This window comes from Periplaneta americana, chromosome 15 (genome assembly GCF_040183065.1).
Source record: "Periplaneta americana isolate PAMFEO1 chromosome 15, P.americana_PAMFEO1_priV1, whole genome shotgun sequence".
In the NCBI taxonomy this organism is placed as follows: domain Eukaryota; kingdom Metazoa; phylum Arthropoda; class Insecta; order Blattodea; family Blattidae; genus Periplaneta; species Periplaneta americana.
In genome coordinates this window covers 43,188,689-43,213,477 of record NC_091131.1, presented here as the reverse complement: position 1 = coordinate 43,213,477, position 24,789 = coordinate 43,188,689, and the positions used below count along the sequence as shown (strand labels likewise).

Genomic DNA, 24,789 nt, shown 5'->3' with positions numbered 1-24,789 from the left:
AGCAATAATATTTCTCAACTTACATTTCACTTTTTCTGAAATTAATGAATTGTTATTTTGGATAACGGTTTGTGATACTTTATCCACTATATTAAGGGCTTCTGAGAGTTGTAGTTTAGACGATTCTAACAGGGTGATCCTTTTGGACACGATTTTAAAATTACAATCAATGAACAGAATATCTTCCAATAGCTGTTCAGAAGGCAATGATTTTACAGCTGCAACAGCGGAACTGTCTGTGCTATCCAATACATCAATTACCTCCATTATTTTGCCGTAATATTCTGCATAATAATTAACAGCATCCAACCACGTTTTTCAACGGGGCAAGACTGGGTGCGGGGGTATTCCAGGGGCAATTGTTTGTAACAGCAACACTCTCAATGTAGTATGTTTGATATTGAATTCTTGTCTACACTGAACACATGTTAAGCTTTGACTATTCCAACCACAGTAATGCAAAAACAAGTGCTTAAATAGGTACACATTAGCTGAAGCTCCTCTATTTGGACCGGTCACAACTCTTAACATGAACTGCTTATACTACGAGACCTGGCGGTCGCTCACCTCCTCTATACTACCGTACAACGGCAACCTGATTGCATGCTGCGTGTGGCAATTCAACGAAGTCTAATTATAACATAATGATAATGAAGAAAATGGCAAGAGAAATGGAAGTACTCAGGCAAACTTGTCTGAAATATTACAAGTTTTCATTGCGATCATCACGACTTGAGCCAGGGTTCTCTGGCACGGAGAACTATTTAATAATGATTAGAGTCCGGATTTTTATGTAATTACATATTTTGTCCTTAGTATGCATCTGTCTGAAAACTAAACATTTTGGGAAGTTAGGCTACTACTACTATATTTAATTTTAATACTACATATTTTTACATATTTCGCACATTACTACATAAAGTAATTACATATTTTTACATAAAATTATCATCCATGCCAAATGTTGCTAAATTAAATGCCTTGTAAAGAAAATTAATCAATATTTCAGCATAAACTAAAACGAAATTATAAAAATATTTATACACTTTTTAAACTCAACATATTTCAGAATTGAGGACAAGACAACCACTTGGATTGTCGCAAAAAAATTGGAAGCAGTCCTTTAAAGAAATCGGGGTTACGTCAGTTTTTTTTTTACTGTTATCCAAATCTTCATCGAAAAAACGCGGAATCTCCAGAAGACATTGCTGACAGTCGCATCTACTTGTTTAAATAAGCGCAAGTAACCTCATACTATGTTGAGAGATCATTTTCGGTGTGTAAGAACATAGGCTACATATTATCCAATCACCGACAGAACTTCAACTCCATAAAATATTGAGGAATGTCTTGTAGCACATTGTGCTTCATGTCTTGATTAATTTTAAAATCGCATCAGAAACAATATCGTGACATATATAAATGTGTGATTTGTATTAAATTATTCATATTTAGGAGTATAATTAAACAATTTTTTCTTCAAATAAATTTACTTCTACCTCCCTGTGCGATTTCGATATAACATATTTAGTACATATTTTGGGGTTTTTAGTTACATATTTGTGTACATGTTTTTAGGGTTAACATTACATAAAAATCTGCACTCTAGTAATGATGTAGTATGAGAGCAAACATGACCTTTAGAAATTTTACCTTTTTTCATCTTTCTTCCATGGATTGATGGCACAAAGCCTTCGATTTTCCATTACTTCTTCCTATCATATAATTTACATTTTTTTAATTCGTCATTGTGTGGTCTTAAAAACAATTTTAAAATAACTGTGTTACTTCTGCATTTCTCTAGTGCCAATTTCTATGTATCTGCCTTTCAATTTCTGCAGTCAGTGTGTGTCATTATAGAAAGGTAAGGCTATCTAGAGATCCAGAGGAGAACAGGAGGTCAGTGCTCCCACCATTTCAGATAATTGGCATTAGTAGCAGTAAGGATGTCAGTCCTATGCATGCTTGTCACCTTTATCCTGATGGACAAAAGAGAAAATACTATAATCTGTGCATTTCGCACTGGCGGCTCAAGGTCAAACAATGGACTGCATTTGCTACGTGTGCTTACCCCAATTCTGGACCATGCTCCTCAACTAAAGTCAGCTGGGACAGCCGGAATTACCAGTGCTTCAGTTCAGTAACTCGCGCGTGGTTTGTACTTCTGTACTTGACCTTGAATCATCAGTTCGAAATGCACAGATTATAGTATATGGGGATAGAACTTTTTACCCAGCTTTAAGAAAAGCTCTGTTGATTCTTCCTGAACAAATACCATTTGCTTCTCATCATTAGAAATTAGTTTGCGTCGAAAGATCATGTCACATCCTGACTAAATATTGTAAAAGAAAAGGGGCATTGTAGCCAGTGTGTGATTTCTCTCAGGACCTTGCTTCAGGCAAGTCCACTTAAATTTGTAACACTTCTACCAGAAGAAAACGTCTGTCTATTGACTGTTGACTCTTAGTTATTTCTGTTGGTCGAACGCTAGGATCTCAAGGTCCAACCCACATGACAAAAAATGTAAAGATTGTTCTACACTACACCACACTAGTAGTTCATACAGCGTCATTAATAATCAGCTAAAAATAGAAGCTGTCTCGATATACTGCTAAATAGGTACTGGACAAATTGTATAAGTAAGGACTTTTCGACACACAATATTTTTTTCTGTCACATGTCATAGTATTTGACCTTAATGACTTAATACGAGTACTTTATACGGTAAAGCATACATGGGCATAGTGCCTGACCTTCACAGAGCTTATCTCTCTGAGTGACATCATCTTCACAGCCCCCGTTCCTCCCTCACGTACCTCCTAGACGTGGGCAGGTTCTATATCAGTTTCATAAGCAATATCAGTGGTGGCATAATGGCATTATCAAAGCAGTCTGTACGCATTAGAAAACTATTATTTCATGAGAAATAGGAGGAAGAGTTTTTTTGCTGTTTAGAAGGGGCGAACATACGATGTATGTTACGCTCGAAAATCCTATTAGGCATTAATAAACTTAATATACAACGACATTACTCCTTATGTCATAAAGAACATGCTAAATTAGAAGGTAAGACAAATTAAATGTTATTTTTTTCGTACTATTCCGAAGAAAATTTACGATCTTAACATTTGCATAGTATACTAAATGCGACATTATACCTTAAACAAGCTGCATTAAAAGATACGAGGAATTAAATGTTGTTGGTACGTATTATTAAAAAAAAAAAAATTATAAAAAAAATGTGCGTAGAAAACGAAATATGATTTTCTGAAATTATTTTAGGTCGAGAACGTGCAGATCTATTAAGTAATCTTGAGAAACGCCAGAATATTCAAGAAAATAAACGTAGACAACGTGATGGAATATTATTGGCTAGTTACGCAATTTCTCGCCTGTGATTTAAATCAATTCAGCTACGGAGAAACAGTAAAGAGGTTTATGATTAAAGCTGCCGAATTAATTTGCCAAATTGAATAAAAGTTTTCGAGAGTCTCACGTTAACCAGGCGCTTTCCTAATAATTCGCCACTGACCGCCTTAGCTATTACGATAAGGTGACGCAGGTCACAGCAGTTTATATTTCCCATCCCACTCTGCAGTCTCCTCTCCTAATAAACAAACTATTTCAAATCGAGTGCCTCACGTAACCGAAAATTGTGCCCATGTATGCGGTAAAGCAATATGGAAAGTGTATAACTAAAAACCACATGAACAGGAAATGTTGAGTAAGTTAAAATTAGTTATTTTTCATCATCTTCCAAAATAAGTATTAGGCCAGTTGGCTTGTTACAATCTGAAAGGGGAATTTTCATACCATCTTTTCCTTGGACGAAACAGTACTTTCTCTCTTCTCGTGTATCTGATAGTGGAGCAAGGCTTTTGGTGTTTTGTGAGATCGCATTGTGTTGTAGTTGATTCATTCAGTTAATCTGATATTGTACATATTGCTGAACTGGTTCAACTGAAAGTTCTGCCATTATTTACATCTTCGTTACATATTTGTTGTCCCATCTTGTATAACCTAACTGTTGAGCGCATGAACCTCATATTGTTAGCTGTTATCCTGCTTTCAACAGGCCAAACAGAAATGATCGGGACGAAATTCAAACTGCTGAGCTATTTATACCCGAACCCACACTTTCAGAAGTCGAAATTGCGATAGAAAATCTGAAAAAGTACGTCTCCAGGTATCGATCAAATTCCAGCAGCATTACTGTATCTAGCGAAATTTATAAACTTGTACTTGCTATTTGGGAAAAGGAAAATTTACCTATTTTTAAGAAGTGGGACAAGACTAACTGTGGTAACTTTCGAGGAATATCACTTTCGTTGACGTACAAAATTTCGTCCAATATTCTTTTCAGAAGATTAACTCCCTACGTAGATGAAATTACTGGGGATCATCAGTGCGGTTTTAGGGGTAATCGACTATTGATAAGATTGTATGACTTGAGGCTTTCCCGGCGTTTGATATAGAATAACTCTTCTCGGGTTCTCAGCCAGGTGAGTTGGAGATTAGCTTCCAAGCTTTCGACGGCTAACTCTGCCATCTTCTTCAGGTATGAAGAAGATGGCAGAGCTAGCCGTCGAAAGCTTGGAAGCTAATCTCCAACTCACCTGGCCGAGAACCCGAGAAGAGTTATTGTATTGATAAGATTGTTTGTATTCGACAGATATTGGAGAAAAAATGAGTATAAGGGTACAGTACATCAGTTATTCATAGATTTCAAAAAGGCATATGACTCGGTTAAGAGAGAAGTTTTATGTAATATTCTTACTGAATTTAGTATTCCCAAGAAACTAGTTCGATTAATTAAAATGTGTTTTAATGAAACTTACAGGAGAGTTCGTATAGACTAGTTTCTATCTGATGCCTTTCCAATTCGCTGCGGGCTAAAGCAAGTAGGTGCAATATCACCTTTACTTTTTAACTTTTCTCTAGAATATCCCATTAGGAAAGTTCAGGATAACAGAGAGGGTTTGGAATTGAACGGGTTACATCAGCTTCTTGTCTATGCGGATGACGTGAATATGTTAGCGAGAAAATCCACAAACGATTAGGGAAAACACGGAAATTTTACTTGAAGCAAGTAAAACAATAGGTTTGGAAGTAAATCCCGAAAAGACAAAGTATATGATTGACTCGTGGCCAGACTATTGTACGAAATGGAAATATAAAAATTGGAAGATAAATCTCAATAAAGAGAACGCCAGTAGGGGAAGTTATCCCCACCCACATGAAATTCGTCACAACACACTTATCACGCAGTGTGTCCGGTGAGCTAGTAGGGGAAAGTGGAAGGACTGGTGGGCGGAGCTTCTACGTTCTGCTTATTGCGATTTTCCCGAATTGGAGATTTATCCTTCGAAGAAGTGAAAAAATTCAAATATCTTGGAGCAACAGTAACAATATAAATGACACTTGGGAGGAAATAAAACACAGAATAAATATGGGAAATGCCTGTTATTATTCGGTTGAGAAGCTTTTGTCATCTAGTCTGCTGTCAAAAAATCTGAAAGAATTTATAAAACAGTTATGTTATCGGTTGTTCTGTATGGTTGTGAGAGAACAGAGATCAAGGGTGTTTGAGATTAAGGTTCTTGGGAAATATTTGGGGCTGAGAGGGATGAAGTTACAGGAGAATGGAGAAAGTTATACAACGCAGAACTGTACGCATTGTATTCTTCACCTGACATAATTAGGAACATTAAATCCAGACGTTTGTGATGGGCAGGACATGTAGTACGTATAGGCGAATCCAGAAATGCATATGGGCTATTCCATCTCAAATCGACCGAAATGTAGAGAAAATTGACCTTACAATTTTTAAATACAATGAAACTTTTTCTGTCCGTAGACAACTATGATACAATGCTTTGTGCAAAGTTTGAGGCATCAGAACTTCATAGTGTTTAAATTAAAAATATTTTAATTTACCGTATTTTCATAAAATTAGCAACTTTAAACTGTTGTGGCTCCGAAACCCTTTCACCCAATGATCAAAATCATGGTTTATTTTGGTGCTGAAAAGTTAAAGTTTATATTGACATGTAAACTGTTTTTCTTACTTTTTATGGAAATGGAGAAATTTAGATTTTTCTTAATTAAGATACCTTTTCCCACGAAAAAATATTAGATTCCGCATTGAAAGTACAAATACGTATTTTTTACTGGTGCAACGTTAATAAGAAAATATTGAAAATCAAATAAAGAAAATAAATAGTACGCGCGTGAGCTAACCAGCTGTGAGGCGGGAGCTAGTCTAGGCAAGCAAGGCCATGAGACATAAACACGTGATGTTTCGTCTAGTAGCGCATAGCTGGGCTAGCTTTATCACAGGTTTTCATAAACACAGGAGTAAAATGACGCCCAAAGCTCGCTTATCTTCATCTCTCGGCCAGTGCTTGCTGTGTTGCGCCTTTCAAGTCTAGGCGTGTGAATATAATTTATTTAATACCCCCGAAACTTATTGCCGTGACACTAAGCAAACAATGCCGAATCCCTCTTAATAATGCAAGGTTTTTTCTCAATATTTTTTTTACATTTTTACAAATGGGCAAAAAGCCTAAAAGTAAGTAAAATCAGATTATCTGTCTCTCTGTATACAATAAAAATAAGGATTACTTCTTATCATAACCTACCAAATGTCCGCTTCAAAATGAGCTCTCGTTCAATGTTCTGCAGTAAATGGTTCCAGAGTTCTGAGCGCTGAAAGAGGCTTGTTTTTTTAAAATACGCTAAATTTGTCGCTCAACGATACGAAAACCGTTTGACTTTTGATAGTATATTTTTGAAAATGCACTCTCCTCAGCACCTTGTATAAATAGGGAAAAAATTAGAATATAAAAATGCGAGGTTTTTTACTGATCGATTTCATATGGAATAGCCCATATAGAGTGTCAGTTGGGAGACCGGAGGGAAAAAGACCTTTGGGGAGGCCGAGACGTAGATGGGAGAATAATATTAAAATGGATTTGAGGGAGGTGGGATATGATGATAGAGACTGGATTAATCTTGCTCAGGATAGGGAGCAATGGCGGGCTTATGTGAGGGCGGCAATAAACCTCCCGGTTCCTTAAAAGGCAGTAAGTAAGTATTATTATTACTATTATAACATAAATATTCGTTTTCATTACTTCCATGTGCAACACATGTTGTAGTCTTACACAAGCGACAGACACGTGGTGTTACCATTGTAGCATCTTCAGGGAGGAGTGTATTGAAGGTCAGAATAAAATAAAAGTACTATGAAAGGTTCAGTCACGGCAGACGAAAGTTAGAAAGCGGATGTGATGTGTGACCTACTAAATTAACTTAAGACAAGAATGTGGGCTCTGACCCCCCCCCCCCTCTCAGAAGGGTATATTCCTGTATCAATCTGGGATGGGGAAAATGATTACTTAGTTGAGGCTTTACTGCTAGTTAGACTGGAATAAATCTGTTCTTGGACTTCGGCTTCGTGTGTAGTGTCCAACAATTCATGCATGCTCTATACTGCTGGACCAGCCAACAGTTGAGATATCACTTCTGTAGAAGATAACTTCACCAAAGACCTATTCCACAAAATAAAAGAGTAATATTATACAATACAAGTAAATGTGTTGGTAACTAATGCAAAAGGTGAGCGTGAGGGTGCATGCTATAGGGCAGTGGTGGACTCACTCAGATTTCTGATCGTTTATTTTTTTATACTTATTCCGACAGTGATATTTTTCATCACAACAGGAAAATCGACACTGTTGCTTTCAGTGTAGCTTGATTTCGTGACACGTGCAGAGTGCTGTAGGTTCGTTCAGATCAGTGAGAAGATAAAGTTGTGTTTTGTTTTATTTAATGTAAAAATGTGTGACTGTAACGACGTGTGTCAATGTGACGTTGGAAAACTTAAATTCAAACATTTCCAACATAGGAACTTTGAGGAAAAGCAAATGATATTTTCTCGGGACAGACCAGTGCCTAAATTAACAGCCGCTAGATTTCACATATACGAGTAAAATCTATACTGGTAAGTCCACAAAATTACAGTTTGAAAGTTAAACAATGCAACTTTATTCTGTATAATAATAATAATAATAATAATAATAATAATAATAATAATGTTGTGGATTTAATCGATTAATCGATCAATTTCTGTTGTAACATTAATCGAATAATCTAGTCGATTAATATTAATCGGTTGTAGTTGATGTTAATTATTATTTTGTTAATACAAACTCATACTAAAAATTCGACAATATCTCTCTCTCTTGGAAATTGCTTACTTAAAAGCACAATAGTACGTTATTTTCTAACTGTAAACCAGGTAGCGTAAGGAAAATCTTTGCACAAACACATCAGAAAGAGATGGAGATATGAAGACGGTGACCTAGCCTACCTCTTGAAAGTTGAAACATAATTCGAAACCCTTATTAAGTTTTATGGTTTTCCAAGAAAACTTCTATCTTGTTGTCAGTTTATCTTCCTAGCATATGAAATACGTACCTTTCTGGAATTCGTCCCCTCATCCCTTATAAAATAGCCATGCCTACACTGTGCAGGTGAGAGCGTAACTACCTTATCTTTCTAAAATCTGGTAATTCTATTACAATAGGGACCAGTCTTCTGTTTTGACTGCTGTACGTTTGTAGGATTTGCAGTTACTGTACTGAGTTTGTATATGAAGGTTGTGTGTTTGGTTTGATAAAGAAAAAAAATCAATTTTCTGTGTACTGTAAACTCCATTATGTCATACGAGAATATGAGAAGTAAACTCGGTGAAACGTTTGGATTTAAATTGAACGATCGTGGAGAAGTGTTTGACAGAAAAAAGTTTTTTCGTGTTTAGTGATGCAGTAAACATTGTTACTATACTTAGAGCGGCACTTAATTCGGTGCATGTGAATGCACTTACATGTTTAAAATCATGGATGAAGCAGTATTAACTAGGTGAGTCTTCATACTTTTTGTTATTTATGTTTGTCTCAAAAATTAGAATAGTTGTTTTGTAATATGATACAATATATACAGATATACAACATTTAATACGCTTATCACCGAACACAAGTTAAATTTAACAATAATTGTGAATTACAGTATATCAAAACATTTTTTCAACTCGATCACAACTCGATTAATCTATCTAAATTCAAATAGTTAATGGATACAATATTTTGATCGATCAACAGCACTCATAATAATAATAATAATAATAATAATAATAATAATAATAATAATAATAAAGCTGAAAGTTAGATAGAATTTATAAAACAGTTATATTACCGGTTCTGTATGGTTGTGAAACTTGGACTCTCACTTTGAGGAAGGAACAGAGGTTAAGGGTGTTTGAGAATACGGTGCTTGGGAAAATATTAGGGACTAACAAGCAAACATTCTCATGGGGGCAGATAAAAAAAAGTTAATTTGTTTTCTTCCATCATGTTAATAATGTCAAAACAAGTGCTTATACAAATTTCGGCCACTCTACCTCAATTACGAGGCCGTACAGAAAGTAATTTTCTCTGGGGCTGTTTACAGAAAGAAAACATTGTTTCGTGGAAAGATTTATTGAAACAGATACAACAATAGTTGACATATTTTTCAACATATTCCCCACCAAAATTGAGACATTTGTCATACCGTGGGATCAAGAGAGAGGTGGACAACACGACACAAGTATACAAAAATTGATCCCGTATATTAATGTTTCTAGCAATAAATGAAAAATAAGATAACTAAAATAATACTTTTATGCATGCAATACAGTATTTATTCTCTAAAAATAAACAAATATAGTAGATTTTACAGTACTTTAATTACCATGAAAATAGCCTGTTATGCGCCGTTGTTTGCTGTAGACTGTTTTAGTAAATATTTTCTCTATTTCCTTTTCTAGAATCAATGCTTTTTCCACACTCGATTCTATATTTTTCACACATAGGAACTGTAGCACAGTTCTGACATCCTCTAACGCCTCTCTACTGTAGTGAAACTATACCCTTGGACTTGAACCCAGGATTATTTTAATGTTATTTGTAATCTCCTTAGAATTGTTTCACTTCGTCAATTCAATTATTGACTTATGAGATAAGGATGATTTCCCAACATAAGAGAACATTAACCTCTGCCCCCTTAAAGGATTTAAGCAGACTTTGATCCTTCCTAAGTGTGTAGTTGACCTGTTGACCTCGAGGTTATCGCTCACCTAGTGATGCCGTTTGTAACCTTTCTTCAGCGTAAATCTTATACTATACTATATGTATGCTACTACGTTCCCAAGTCAACTCTGCGTTCGGAAAGAATGTGAGTCACCGTTCCCTCTCCCGCTGGCCTTCCTGACCTATGAGTAAATACTAAACTGATAAAGAGGTGTTTACTGTTCGTGCCAGCGAGTTGTATGAGATAATGGTGTATACTTACTCCAACCAGGAGAAAGTCTCAGGGGAATGAGACGCAGCGGGGTAATGCTGTGAATGAATGTTGATGTTATAAGGACACACACGTGGGTACACGCATCTCCATTGGCTAACTCTCAAAGCAAGAACAATAACACTGATACACACATATTCATACTACCCTCGTTACAAAATTAGATCACGGTTAATCTTCTGGTCTTTTAATCCCGCCATTCAGGAAATAAAATATACAGTAGAGCGCATGTTTTAAACTGACGTTATAACGGGAATATTATCTATCTACTTCGCTCCAATAGATGACGCAATAGTAAGCACATTCCTTTCACGGTTAATCTCCTGGTTGGAGAACAGTGCACGTGTATGGCAGGTGCTGAAAGTGTTTCATTTAGTGTTCTGTCCAAGGCAGATCTTTCACTGCAAACCCAGCTTTCTCTAGTCTTTCCTATTTTCTGTATTCCTCTTTGTTTCCTCATATGATCCATATATATATATATATATATATATATCTTAATGTCTTCTATCATCTGATTTCTTCTGCCCCGAACTGTTCTCCCGTTCACCATTCCTTCCAATGCATCCTTCAGTAGACAGTTTCTTCTCAGCCAGTGACCCAATCAAGTGTTGTAAAAAGGTAAAGGTATCCCCGTAACATGCCATGAAGGCACTTGGGGGGCGTGGAGGTAGAGCCCCATGCTTTCCACATATAAATACTGTGAAAGTGTTAATATTATGCACCGTATTTCTTATACACATTATATACATTATTACCTCACTCATTGCATTATCTCTTGTAACATGATCTCACTCACAGACAAAACTGTGGGTTGTATACTAACAGCTAGAGCAATTAGAGCTACTAGCGCTCGTCTCTTGTTTTCACAGGACGCGAATTTAACTTGGGGCCGTAATATGTGAGAGTGATTTTTAGATTAGAATTCTGTTCTCCGTCGACTCTAAACTTGTATTATGTGTGCCTTCTGTATTTTTCGTACTTCAATATATTGAACTCTAAATTATTTGTGAACTTGACATCAACCTGCTTACCTCATACTCCCTAGTGAAGACTTGGCTCTTTCACCTTAGCTAATCAGAAATCACGTTATCCAACAACGAGTCCAGAACATAGGCAACCGTTACATTCCTTTACATAAGAAAACACTTTCTCTCCCTATTCTTGTATAGTGCGTTTCACGAATAGAGAGGGTTGAACCCAATAAAAGGCTACTTGACCAATTTGCTGGAAAACCTGCACGTTACTGTTTCTGATGCAGGTACTGTCGGTGACACAGATCATCTGCCCTGAACCTTGGAGAAGTTAGGGGTGATTGTTTTGAAGGGTGTGAGGCTAACCTTGGAGCAAGCGGCTGGCTAACGGTACTTTTGAGGCGAATATACTGTGCTTAATCCCCTTTCTATTTTCTTAAAAAAAAAAAAATCTCCATTTATACGTGGAAGATGGAGGTGAACGTTTCCTCTCTGTAATTAATAGAATTGCTGATGTAAATATATATTCAAAGCTAAGACGTAGCAATACAACTTTCGTGTGTAGTAGTGTTTGCGTATATATATAGAGAGACTGAATGTATATAGTAACTCTTGTAGAATAATTTCGTGCGTAGTGTTTGTGTATATATAGAGATTAAGTGTATCTCTAAGCGTATCTCTATTATAGCAACTAAATTTCTTCTTCTTCTTCTTTCCTTAAAGTATTAGGCCAAATGGCCTGTTATGATCTCACAGTTGAATTTTCAATCCAGCGCTTCTTTGGACGACAGAGAGATCTCTTCCCGTTTGGACGATAGTGGAGCATGACTTTTGGGATTCTATCTCTACGCATGCGATGCAGATGATTTATCAGTTGTTCTGATATTGTTTTACGTGATTAATTACAGGTTCTAGTTGTAATTCTTCCATTACATCTTCATTGCGTTTGTGATCCCAATTCGTATATCCCGCTGTATATCTCATAAATTTCATTTCATTAGCCGTTATTCTGCTTTCGTCTTTCTTCGTCAATGTCCATGCCTCACTGCCGTAACGAAGTACAGGTCTAGCCAAGGTCTAGCAACTAAATTTATTAACTTAAACTTAAGTGTACCTAATCATACCGCCTCCTAAGAAAAAAAAATCATTCCCAAGCACGTGAAATAATAGCAAAAGTAATAGAAAAGTGTGATAATGAAGCCAAGAACAAGAGTCTTACGCATTTAGTTACTTAGGCCACTAAACGCGCGGCATATTACACTGGTTTGTCTGAATTTACGATAAAACAAATTATAAAAGAAAATTTGGAAAAAAGACCGGGATCGCCCCAAAGAGGACTGCATTACAAATGGAAAACCAATATAGATTTCGGATAATACAGTGCCTATTATTTTTTTAGATAACGGAGACGATGGTGGTGGTGGTGGTGGTGGTGGTGGTGGTGGTGGTAGTGGTGATTCAGAATTAGCCACTCCATTGCAATGCGGCGTAGAATTGGTCAGTCAATATTTTTATAATGCATTGTATTTCTATTTTCAAATTCTCTCTCTCTCTCTCTCCACTAGTAGTGCGAAACTACCCCCAACTCCGCATTCCTTCTAGGGCAGATGAGCTGTCATCGACAGTATAGGGAGGGTTGAAATAAAGTCGCTGATCTTTCTGTAGTTCCTATTGCATACAGATGCTACAGGCATAACCAGTTTGCTATTTCAAACAGTTTGATGTGAATTGTGGTCTTGTGAACAATGACAATCTTAAGTGTAAATTTTATGACATGCTTATTGTAGTTTCTTATTTAATTGGTAGAAGAGGGAACCATATTCGTTCCGGAAATAAAGAGCTTACATATTGGGTTCACGAGTATTTTAGAAAGAATATAACGATGCGAGGTACGGTGAACCTATGGTATCCGTGACTAAATGTATGAAAGAACTATTAAAGCGAATGGTATTAATGAAAATTAGAATTCTTGGAGAAACAAACAGGCGAATTGAAAAGTCCAAGGAAAAAACGGCAGCGGGATTATTATGAAAATAATATAGCCAATTTCGACAGTGATGCATTAAGAAGAAATATTTTAAGTTTGTGTGAAGAAGGTTACATTCCAAGTTTGAATGACGTATTAAAAGGAGCCAAAGAGAAGTTGCGTTTCCCTGTGTACACGAACCCAGAACTTCCTTGGGATTTGAACCCAAGACTATAATGTAATCTGAATTGTGGGTGTCATTAGAAGAACCTCAATATTTTGACAGTTGCAAGTTAACCTTTGAAGTGACCCTTGATAGCTGGACACAAACATTAGGTGTTCACGCTCTTCTGGTGACCCCTAAGGTCATCTATCACGTGATGACGCCTCGTGTGACCACCGCCCTAACTAAATATTATAAATGTGCGTGACTTGAGTGTTTCGAGAGGATTTAGCCTCCACCGGTGCTAGTATGTACTGTCATCCTCTGAGGAGTTTAGTGCTGAGAGGAATACGGTTCCGACTAGTCTAGCGCGGTACTGGAGGGGGAGGGGACAGTGACAGCGGCAGTCTGGAAGGAAGTAAAATCATACTGAAAACATCCCCCTAATTTACGAGAGCAGTATGCCTATTAGTTTTCTAACGTATTTTTGGTGAGATAGAGATACAACCATTCGTCCTTACGTGTTCAGAGAAGGAAAGTGTTGTAGAAATTTTTATTTATTTATTTATTTATTATTAATTAATTAATTAATTTATTTATTACTTATTTATTATTTATTTTGGTGAAGTTACGGCCATCACACCACCAGAAATACAAATACAATAAAATAAATAAAAAGAAGAATCATAATACAACTACAATAATATAAATTAAAAGAAGAATCATACTATAAAATTTAGTGATTAGTAGAATTGAATTAAATTTGTAAATTTGTAAAGTATAACTACTTGATTCTTTATTTTAAGATATCACCAACAAATTTTCGCATGGCATTATGGGAATCTGTTTTTCACGATACCAATCACAAATATTCTAAAATTCTAATAGAATAAAACCAAAAATTTTCCACAGCATGTTTCCTTAAAAATGACCTGTAGCGGTGAAATATTTAATGAGTAATTAATATAATATTAACATAGCTAACGTCAGGGAGAAGACTGAAGACTGCATATTTTTGGATGATTAATACTTCCCACTCCGCTCGGCTCGGCTTGGCTGCAGCAACAAAAGAATCTACCTGGACACCCCCCCCCCCCGCACCGATGGCAAGAATACTTCAGGTCCCAGCGCTAAACTCGTCGGAGGAAGACAGTAGTGGAACATCTGTAACATCTTCTTCTAAATACATCTTTATTCTTCAAAATCAGAATTTCTGGACTTAGTCTGTGAACGTCGGCCTGCATACCTCATCCTCCCTAAAGTGGAAGACTTAGCTTTTCCACCGAATTCATTCCGAAATCACGTTATTCAATAGTCGTCCTAGAAGGGCAACGTTACACCTGCTTCTCGATGATCTCTCTGGCGGATAATGAGAAACATTGGGTTCCGCTATAAGAAGAATAACATGGTGCGGAAATATTTGATGGAACGTCAAGACATAGTTGCGTTGCATAATCAGTTTGTTTGTGCAAATAAAGAATAAGATCAATCGAACGTCTCTCAACAAAACATGGATAAATGTGAACAAGATAAATTATGGACAATGAGTGATGACGATCCAGTTCCGCATGCGCCGATTAGTAAAGGTTTCAGGATTAGGCTATAGTACTCCATGCCGGTAGCGAACAGGGTGTCGTGTCCGTAACCTTCGAGTTGACAGACTAGAGTTGTAGGTTCGTGCAGAAGCTAAGTTCTCGATGTGAAGTGGCAAGTACAACCTTTATTGCCTTGAATATTATACCAAATACTACTGGGTTCAAAAAGTTCCCGGAATTTTACTATCATTTTTCGTATTAATATATAACAAGGGATATTATACATTTGTTTTGTTGGTAATATTCATGATCTAATTTCCTTAAAGTTTGTTGATAATGGCGATTGTTGGTTTTGAGTTTTAGGCAATTGTTTATCATAGTGTTTTGTTTGTTCGTCGCATTTTGTAATTATGTCCACAGAGCAACGTACAAACATCAAGTTCTGTGTTTTGTTACACAAAATTCCTGCAGAGACATTAAGATTGTTGGAAGAAGCATATGGCGAAGCAGCAATGAAAAAAACTCAAGTGTATGCCTGGCATAAACGATTTTCTGGTGGCCGCGATAGGATCAAATATGACGTACGCAGCGGCCGACCAACAACTGCAACAAATGAAGCAATCGCTCAGCGTGTGCATAATGTTGTGAGGGACGACCGACGTAAAACCATAAAAGAGATAGCAGCAGAGGTCGGAATATCAGTCGGAAGTGTACACAATGTTCTTCACAAGCATCTCAACATGCATTACGTGTCTCAGAAGTTAGTTCCGAAAATGTTGTCGGCAGAACAGAAAGAAACGAGAATGACTTGCTGGAGACATGAACAGTATGGCTGATGAAGATGGTGATTTCTTAAACAAAATTATTGCTGGTGATGAAACTTGGTGCTACTTGTACGACCCAGTCCCTAAACGACAGTCATCTGAGTGGAAATCGAAAACATCTCCTCGGAAGCAACAATTTCCTAGGGACACTTCCAAAGGCAAAGTTATGTTAGAAGTTTTCTTCGACTCTCAGGGTCTTATCCACCATGAGTTCATTCCAGAAGGTCGTACTGTAACGAAAGAATTATACGTAGAAATCCTCCGTCGCTTCCGGGACGTAGTGAGAAGGAAACGTCCAGAAAAGTGGGTAGAAAACAACTGGTTCCTTATGCATGACAATGCACCTGCTCATCGCGCATCTTGCCAGGCACAACATAACTGCTTTGGATCACCCACCATACTCTCCTGATCTTTCACCACCTGATTACTTTCTGTTTCTCCGTCTGAAAAGTCATCTGAAAGGACGGAGATTCAATGCTGAAGAGGTTATCGCAAACGCGACGAGAGCACTAAGACGGGTTTCACAAAATGGCTTACAGGCCTGCTTCCAGGAACTCTACACGCGTTGGTAAAAGTGTGTTGTTGCGGAAGGCAACTATTTTGAAGGGAATGCTGTAGAATAGTGTTTAAGGTACGTTGTTTCTACGATACTAGCAAATTCCGGGAACTTTTTGAACCTAGTATGTAAGTACATTTACACTGTGTTGCTTATTTAAATAGACGCCAGCAGACCATTACGATAGGGAGGGGTTAAACCGGGATCTTCCTAACATAACCTCTTAACCTTATTAAAATCTTAGACTTTGTCGTTACATTTAACGAGTTCTTCGAATGGGGTGATTTCTTCAATTAAAATAAAGCATTTTATTTCAATAGAGGCAAATGAAGCAAGACTTGACTCTAAGAGAACAAAATAATTGAGACATAGAGTTAATTTTCCAGTCTGATGAAATCTTTGCATATTCCATTGGAACGATGAGTTCAATATTACTAGTAACAATTTAAATAATGCAAGTATGCAAGTAAAATTGTTAATTGTCATTACAAGGGGTTTGTAAAAAAAATTGATTACTGATGTTCAAATCGCGTTCAACTAAGGATTATTACGAAGAAATGCAGAGCGACCGTTTAAAAAATGATTTCAGGAGCAGCTTTTACCTAATATTCAACCTAATTCTGCGATTGTTATGGATAACGCATTACATGATACTTAAACGAATGTTCTTCAAGGATTATGAAGTTTCTTTTGAAACGTTCGATAGTCTTCTTGCCTTCCTGGAAAACTGACCTGTTACTGATCTAAAAACACGGCGAGGCAACCCACTCTATTCGTGAAACGAGCTATAATAATCTCTTTTGTAGGAGTTAGAACTAATCCACCCTTTATCCCTCACTGCGTACATTATTCTCTTTAACATGTTTCAGTCTGTCCAGGAAGCTGACCAAATTCTTTCTTTGTCTTTCAATACACTTAAGAAATTTTGTTTTGAACATATTCGTGGAAGTTTATACGAGAAGTGGTTTCGTAAATTACCATTTTGGTCATTTTAAAATTACATTTTCTAGGAACTTCAGTTTTAGGTTTACTATAACCGAAGTGAGAGTTCACTATACGCGGAAATATGTACTCTTTAGTGTTGTGGGTCGAGACCAACGATTTAGGTTCACTATAGCCGATGTTCACTACAGCTTGCTATATTTCTATAATTGCTGAGGATGTATCTTGATATATTTTTAAGCACTGAAATTTTCTCCTAAAATATTTTTTAGGTATATTTCTATAAATAATTATTAATTTATCTGAAAAACATTTTTGGACAGTATTGTGGATACCATTCAGTTATCACACCTTATTTTATGCAGGACAGAATCATGAGGCATGTCGTTGCCTTCCATTTTTAAGTCAACAGTTTTTGTTACTTTACAAAATAATTAATTCATTCAGTTTGTGGTAAAAGTTATTACATTTCACATCCGAATTGACTCGTGCATACTGAATATGTATAAAATCTATGAAGTAGTTCAGAGAATTCGCTGTGCGCACACAGATTGGCAATTACATGTTGGAAAGCACTTTTCCGGTATCAGGGATGTTCAAAACGTGCATTTTGATGCAAATTCTGAAATATAATTACAGTAAAACCTCGTTGATACACTCCCGCTTATAATGGTATCCCATTTATTACGCTTTTTATACGGTCCCTGGACATTTAATATACAGTGCGATCCAAAAGTCCCTCCGCAGCTCCATTAGTTATAGTAGTCCTGTGGACAGCTGGTACGTAATCTTGTAGAAAGTTGACACTTCCCCATTAATTCCAGTTTGACAACCTCACATCCCCAGTCCATCATATGCTTAGCGGCCAGTGCTGCCACTTGTATTCTCTGCCTAGTGGATTCTCGGCTGCACTGTGGCTACAGAAGCACTGCGGAGAAACTTCTCGCTCGCACTGTATAATCCTGCCTAGTTTTACCCTCTTGTAACGCTACAAAATCCCGCCTGTAGCGTTTTTTTTAATCAGAAATGAGTAAAAAGAAAATCGTGTAAATTGCGAAACTGATAATTTTAAAAGCCTGATGAAGAAATATGTTGCTGTGACTGTACCGAGGGTCAATGCATCAAGAGTGCAAGGAAGAGGTTTCACTCTCTACCTGAAAAAAAACCCAAGATGTATTTTCCAGCACTTTCCTTTGTATGAAAGGATGTATAACACTCAAAGATTCCCTGTCAATACGCTCCTGTCCTTTCTGTAAAATTGCCATCCTTTGCATTCTGGGAGTGTGCAGTAAGTTTGCAGTGCAAAACTGAAATCTCTGTCTATAAATGAAAAATTATATTAGTGTTGCTTCTAGCGGTGTATCAAGTGAATTTGTCTGTAATTACTTGAACCGCATAGAAAATGTTATTCATAATAGTAGTACAAACACAAGGCAAACAGTCAAACATTTGTTGTATGAGGGGGCTTTATTTACATTTTGCACTGTAACTAATGCACAATAAAATATCGATGGCTTAACCCATGAAAGAAAAATTTTGTCTGGAACAACAAAAATTAAATTTTAACACATTATTATGTTATATTTACTTTAATGTAGAAATGTAAACATAGTCGGAAACATATCTGTACATTTTGTAATTAAATTTTAATTACACTAATTAACTCTCATTTCTTTAAATTAGACTTTGTATGTAATTAGTTAAAATTTAATTACAAAATGTAAAAATATTTTTCCGAGAGTAATGTTTGCATTCCTACATATTATTATTATTATTATTATTATTATTATTATTATTATTATTATTATTATTATGGCGGCCGGGTAGCTCAGTTGGTAGAGCAGGTGGCTACGGACTGGAAGGTCCGGGGTTCGATCCCAGGTGGTAACAGGATTTTTTCTCGTTTCCAAACTTTCAGAACGGCCCCTAGGTTCACTCAGCCTCCTATAAAATTGAGTACCGGGTCTTTCCCGTGGGTAAAAGGCGGTCAGAGCGTGGTGCCGACCACACCACCTCATTCTAGTGCCGAGGTCATGGAAAGCATGGGGCTCTACCTCCATGTCCCCAAGTGCCTTCATGGCATGATACGGGGATACCTTTACATTATTATTATTATTATTATTATTATTATTATTACTACTACAAACATTTACAATGTAACATAATATCACATCTTCCTGTGACAATGTCGTACATTCTTATTTTTTTTCTCCAATTCTATCTATCTTCCCAATTCTGTTGTTGCAGTCCTTTCTCTGCCAGTGCTTTATTTATGTCGTGCAACCAGGTGTTTTGCGGTCTACCTCTGTCTCTCCTTCCCTCTGGAATCCAATCTAAAACTCTTCTTGGTAGCCTTCCATCATACAGTCGCTTTACATATTCATACAATTCTGTCTATATTTTATGAAATTTAAAATTGTATTCATCTGTTGCCTGATCACTTCATTTTTTATTTTTTCAAGTTTAGAACGTCTGGCCAACGTCATAAAAATCCATTTCTAATGCTAGTAATTTTGACCGCAAATTTTGATTTAACTTCCATGCTTCCACTCCATATGTTGTCAAACTCTGGACCATAGACAGATAAATATTTATTTTTGTTTCCTTAAAAATAGTCTTGTTCCATAATATTCCATTTAACATCGCTGTTGCTGATCTTCCTTTATCTATCCTTTGTTTAATATCATCCTAGGTAGAATTTTTTTTATAAATTTTGACTCCTAAATATTCAAATTCATTGCACCCTTTGATGATGCCTATTCCATCTTGCAAAACCAAATCTCTTGTATTTTCACTGCATCCCATATAAATGTCTTTTCAAAATTTATTTTTAATCCCAGTTTGTCATACTCTTCAATCAATTTTCTAAACATATATTTTGCATCATCATATTCTTGTGCTGTTATTAATTGATCATCCGCAAACAGCTAATAATGCTTTCTGTGACCTCGGCACTAGAATGAGGTGGTGTGGTCGGCACCACGCTCTGACCGCCTTTTACCCCCGGGAAAGACCCGGTACTCAATTTTATAGAAGGCTGAGTGAACCTAGGGGCCGTTCTGAAAGTTTGGCAACGAGAAAAAATCCTGTCACCACCTGGATCGAACCCCGGACCTTCCAGTCCGTAGCCAGCTGCTCTACCAACTGAGCTACCCGGCCACCCAATAAGTAATAATAATGTGTTAAAATTTAATTTTTGTTGTTCCAGACAAAATTTTTCTTTTGTGGGTTAAGCCCTTTTACGTAAACACCGTCGATATGTTTCCTATGAAGCATCTAAATTGTTTTCCCCATTTCATAAATAATTTCCCGTCTATAGTGCTGTCACGCTTATAATGTTTTAAGTCCCTTGAAAAGCGTATTAACTGTATATTTTTGTTTTTAGAATTTGTAGAACGAGAAAATAAAACAAAGTGATTGATGTACTAATGACATTTTATTGTTTGTCAGGAATGGTCATGGACCTTACAGAGCATACAGAAGTCATGATGAATGGTACCACCCGCGAAGTGGATGGCCTGACAACAGGAGAGATGAATTTGCTAGTGACTATCCTGAGAATTATGGATCTTATTACGACGACAGATATGACATCTCACACCCGAGTTACGAAAGAATCGACCATAATCCCATGAGGCTAGAGTAAGTGAACTAAAATTTTATGTCTACATAATGTAACAACTGAGTCTAGAATATTAATCATAATTAACAGGGCCGATTGTTGTGACCTAAAAATATGTATAAAATGACTTTAAAAATGATGAAAAAGACTTTATTTTTTAATCCATGGAAAATAACGTAGGTGTAGGAGATTTTATTGGGTTATTTTACGACGCTGTATCAACATCTGTGTTATTTAGAGTCTGAATGAAATGAAGGTGATAATGCCGGTGAAATGAGTCCGGGGTCCAGCACCGAAAGTTACCCAGCATTTGCTCATATTGGGTTGAGGGAAAACCCCGGAAAAAACCTCAGCCAGGTAACTTGCCCCGACCGGGATTCGAACCCGGGCCATGGTTTCGCGGCCAGACGCGCTGACCGTTACTCCACAGGTGTGGACAGATGTAGGAGATACCAATATTCCATAGTAATGTACATTTCCTATTTTTCTTAGACTATTACACTTTTACTACGTCATACTACTTTTGACCAATAAAACGCTATGAAAGGACGTCTTTCAACCAATCATGGCTGCTTATCACACAATTTTATCGCTTCCCTAGCATTTGTTTAATTTTGTCACTTCCATAGCATTTATTCCTTTTTATCACTACCCTAGCATTTGTTTCTTTGTTTGCCAGCATTTCAAACTGCAAATTCTTTATGGTACTATAAAACATGCTTTGCTATCATAATTTGTTTCCCGCGTAGATAGTCGACTGAAAATGGCGGCTCCGTTCAAACATTTTGGTGAAGGTAACATTAGTGAAATAGAATTTCAGTAAGTCAATTAATATCTATTTTATTGTATTAGAGTACTTTATTTCTTGTAATCATTATATACTTTCTTCTGTTTTTATCACCTCACTACCATTTGTTTCTTTGTTTTCCAACATTTCAAACTGAAAATTCTTTACGGTACTATAAAACATGCTTTGTGATCGTCATTTGTTCACAGCATAGACAGTCAATTGAAAATGGCGGCTTCGTTCAAATGTTTTGGTGAAGCTAACATTAGTGAAATAAAATTTCATTAAGTCAGTTAATATTTTATTGTATTAGAGTACTTTATTTCTTCTAATCTTTATATAGGCCTGCTTTCTTCTAAATTGTGTAATAGTCAATTAAATTCCACTCGAGTTTTGATTTTCTCTAGGTGAATCAAAACCTCTAATGAGATTACTGTTGATAAAACATATTTTTCATTCTCATACAAATCAAAAAGAACTTGTTTAATTTTATTGTATTACTCACATACGATAAAAATAAACGTAGAATTTCACTTACATTCACATACAGAAAATAAAACAAAAAATTAACTTAAAATATCACTGTTTTTCAGTACTTTGGTGCATTATTCTGCATTGCAGTGAATTACTGTGAACATGTGCAGATTTTCAAATAGATATATATTTTTTATTGTCAATAGACTTGTAGCGTAAGTGTCAGACACTGTCAATGGAGTAAGCTATATACAATACAACTAAGTACAAAACAAATACTATACACAGTTATAAATCATCCAAATTATATAAACATTTTCTAATCAAATACATTTTTAATTCTGATTTAAATTTATAGTTTCTATGTTGTTTAATATAAACTGGTAGTCTATTATATAACAGTAGACCTTGTACCAAAGTAACATCGATTATCGGCAAGAACATTTTTATATTCTGAAAAGCTCCTTTCAACATCTGCACTTACAATGGGAGCATACTTAAAAGTCACTAGATGCTAATTCTTTTTCAAAACCTGATGTATTGAAATTTTCTTCTGTCAAGTACATTAAAATTCGAGCACATAGAGCGGTATCCTGGATTTTTATCTAGCACACTTTTTATTTTATTTTTCACTAATTTCACCCCATATATTGCTTACTGCAACTTCAGTTTCTTTGACAAGTCCAATGGAGGTTACAAGTTTTACACCACTCTCTTGAAGTTTCGCAGTGGTGGAGAGTAGGAAGCCAAAATTTGATTTTAAGTATGCAAGTTCCCCCTCCATCTCACTGTCGGAAAATAGCTCTTGAGCCTGTAGGATGGCTTTAGCATCTGCTTTCCAAAGTGGCAACCACAGATTTCAGAACTTGGAAATTGTTGCAGTAATACACGGAAATTGTTGCAGTAATACACACTAGCATCGATCCAGATGCCCCAACGTGTAATGATGAGTTTCGGTGGCAGGGAACATCTGGAGCTAAAGATCTGAAGACTTGTCTTCTTAATGGAGCTTTAATGAAGGTTTTTTTTTTGAGAGACAAGTTCGTCGACTTTGGAAAACTGGGCACACACTTCTTCAGCGATCTTGTGCATAGTGTGTGCAAGACAAGTCAGGTGCACCATCTCCGAATAGAAACCTTTGATTAATTTTGCTGCTTTCACCATGTAAGGTGCTGCATTGGTCATGAACAGTAGAACATCATCCTGTCGAACTTCCTCTGGCTATAGCAGATGCATGGAACGATCGAACAGTCGACAAATCATCGAATGTTTAACCACTTCCAAAACTTCGGTGGTTACTAGAAATATTTGACCGGGTTGTTGACTTTCAGTGTTCCCACAATAACGTTAGCTATGTAGTGGCCCTCAGTGTCACTGGTTTCATCAATAGAGACAAAAATCTTCTTACCCTCGATCTTTTGTCTAATTCTTCTCATAGTGTCCTCGTAGCATTGTGGAATATAGTTTCTTCTTAGCGTCATTTCAGTAAAGAATTGATTGGCCAATACAGCATTGTAGAAAGTCGATCAATTTTGTGTTAGTTATTTCCATAGAGGAATATACACTGAAACTATAACATCACACAAATCTTTGTAAAATTCCGAGATTTGCTGTGACTTGTTGCTGTGGTTTGTGTTAACAATTGTGATAATTTCCTTGTGGCAGCATTCTCAAGACCACGTATATTTTTATCGCATTTGATGTGCTGTTGTATTGTGAATCTTTTCTCTGATGGTACTTTAACTTCACATACAGTACACAGCAATACATCACTATCCATCGTAATACAAATTCCACAATTTGGAACATCCGGCCGAAATCTACGGCTGGCCACTAGGATCTAGAATACAAAGCAGAGGTTAAATTAAAAATACAATAGTCTATGATTGTGGAGAGAATATGGAACAATGATAAATTTAAAAATAAAGTACAATTTGATTTCGGAGAAACATGAGATGAAAATACATTGAAGAGTAATGAAATGAAGTAAAAAAAAAATTACATAGTATTACTTATACAAGTGATTGTATAAAATGGATAATGAATCTCTCAATACCATTAGACAAATTTTGTTAATGTTCTCATTAGAAAATTTAAGAGAAAGGGGAATGGTTTTGGTTAACTTAAATGAAGTTCCCCTAGCGCTTAAAAGAAGTCCTTTCACTTCCCATGTATTAATATTGGTCAATTCCACTGTGACAGGTGTTATGTTCAGAAAGAAAATCTTCGGAATTTAACTGGAATAAAATAATTAAAAAATATTTATGCTAGTTCTTTTGTACTTCAATGAATCTCCACTTCTTGTTTGTCAGATACAACTAGTTATTTTTTTTTTTTCTAACCTTTATTTGTTAGGTGATATAAATGAAATAAACAATGTGACGGGTGTAACATGAAAAAGACATGAATAAATTAGTGATACAGTTTAACTGATAACTCTGTGAAGTTCACAGTTTGAATTAATTGTGTTACCTATTTTCAGTGAGAGGAAAGTTCAAGGAATTGAGTGATATAATGGATGTAATTAAATTATTAAGCCTTGCCC

The 24,789-nt window shown here is 36.2% G+C and overlaps 1 protein-coding gene across 4 annotated transcripts in view; it reads left to right on the top strand.

Annotated features, from left to right (window-relative positions):
• Positions 1-24,789, top strand: part of LOC138714823 (uncharacterized) — a 181,498-nt gene that overhangs the window by 63,389 nt on the left and 93,320 nt on the right. For all 4 annotated transcript variants that reach the window (XM_069846989.1, XM_069846990.1, XM_069846988.1 and 1 more), the window contains exon 3: positions 20,812-21,003. In XM_069846989.1, coding sequence (XP_069703090.1) covers positions 20,812-21,003 — 192 coding nt within the window. The remainder of the gene's footprint in view (positions 1-20,811; positions 21,004-24,789) is intronic.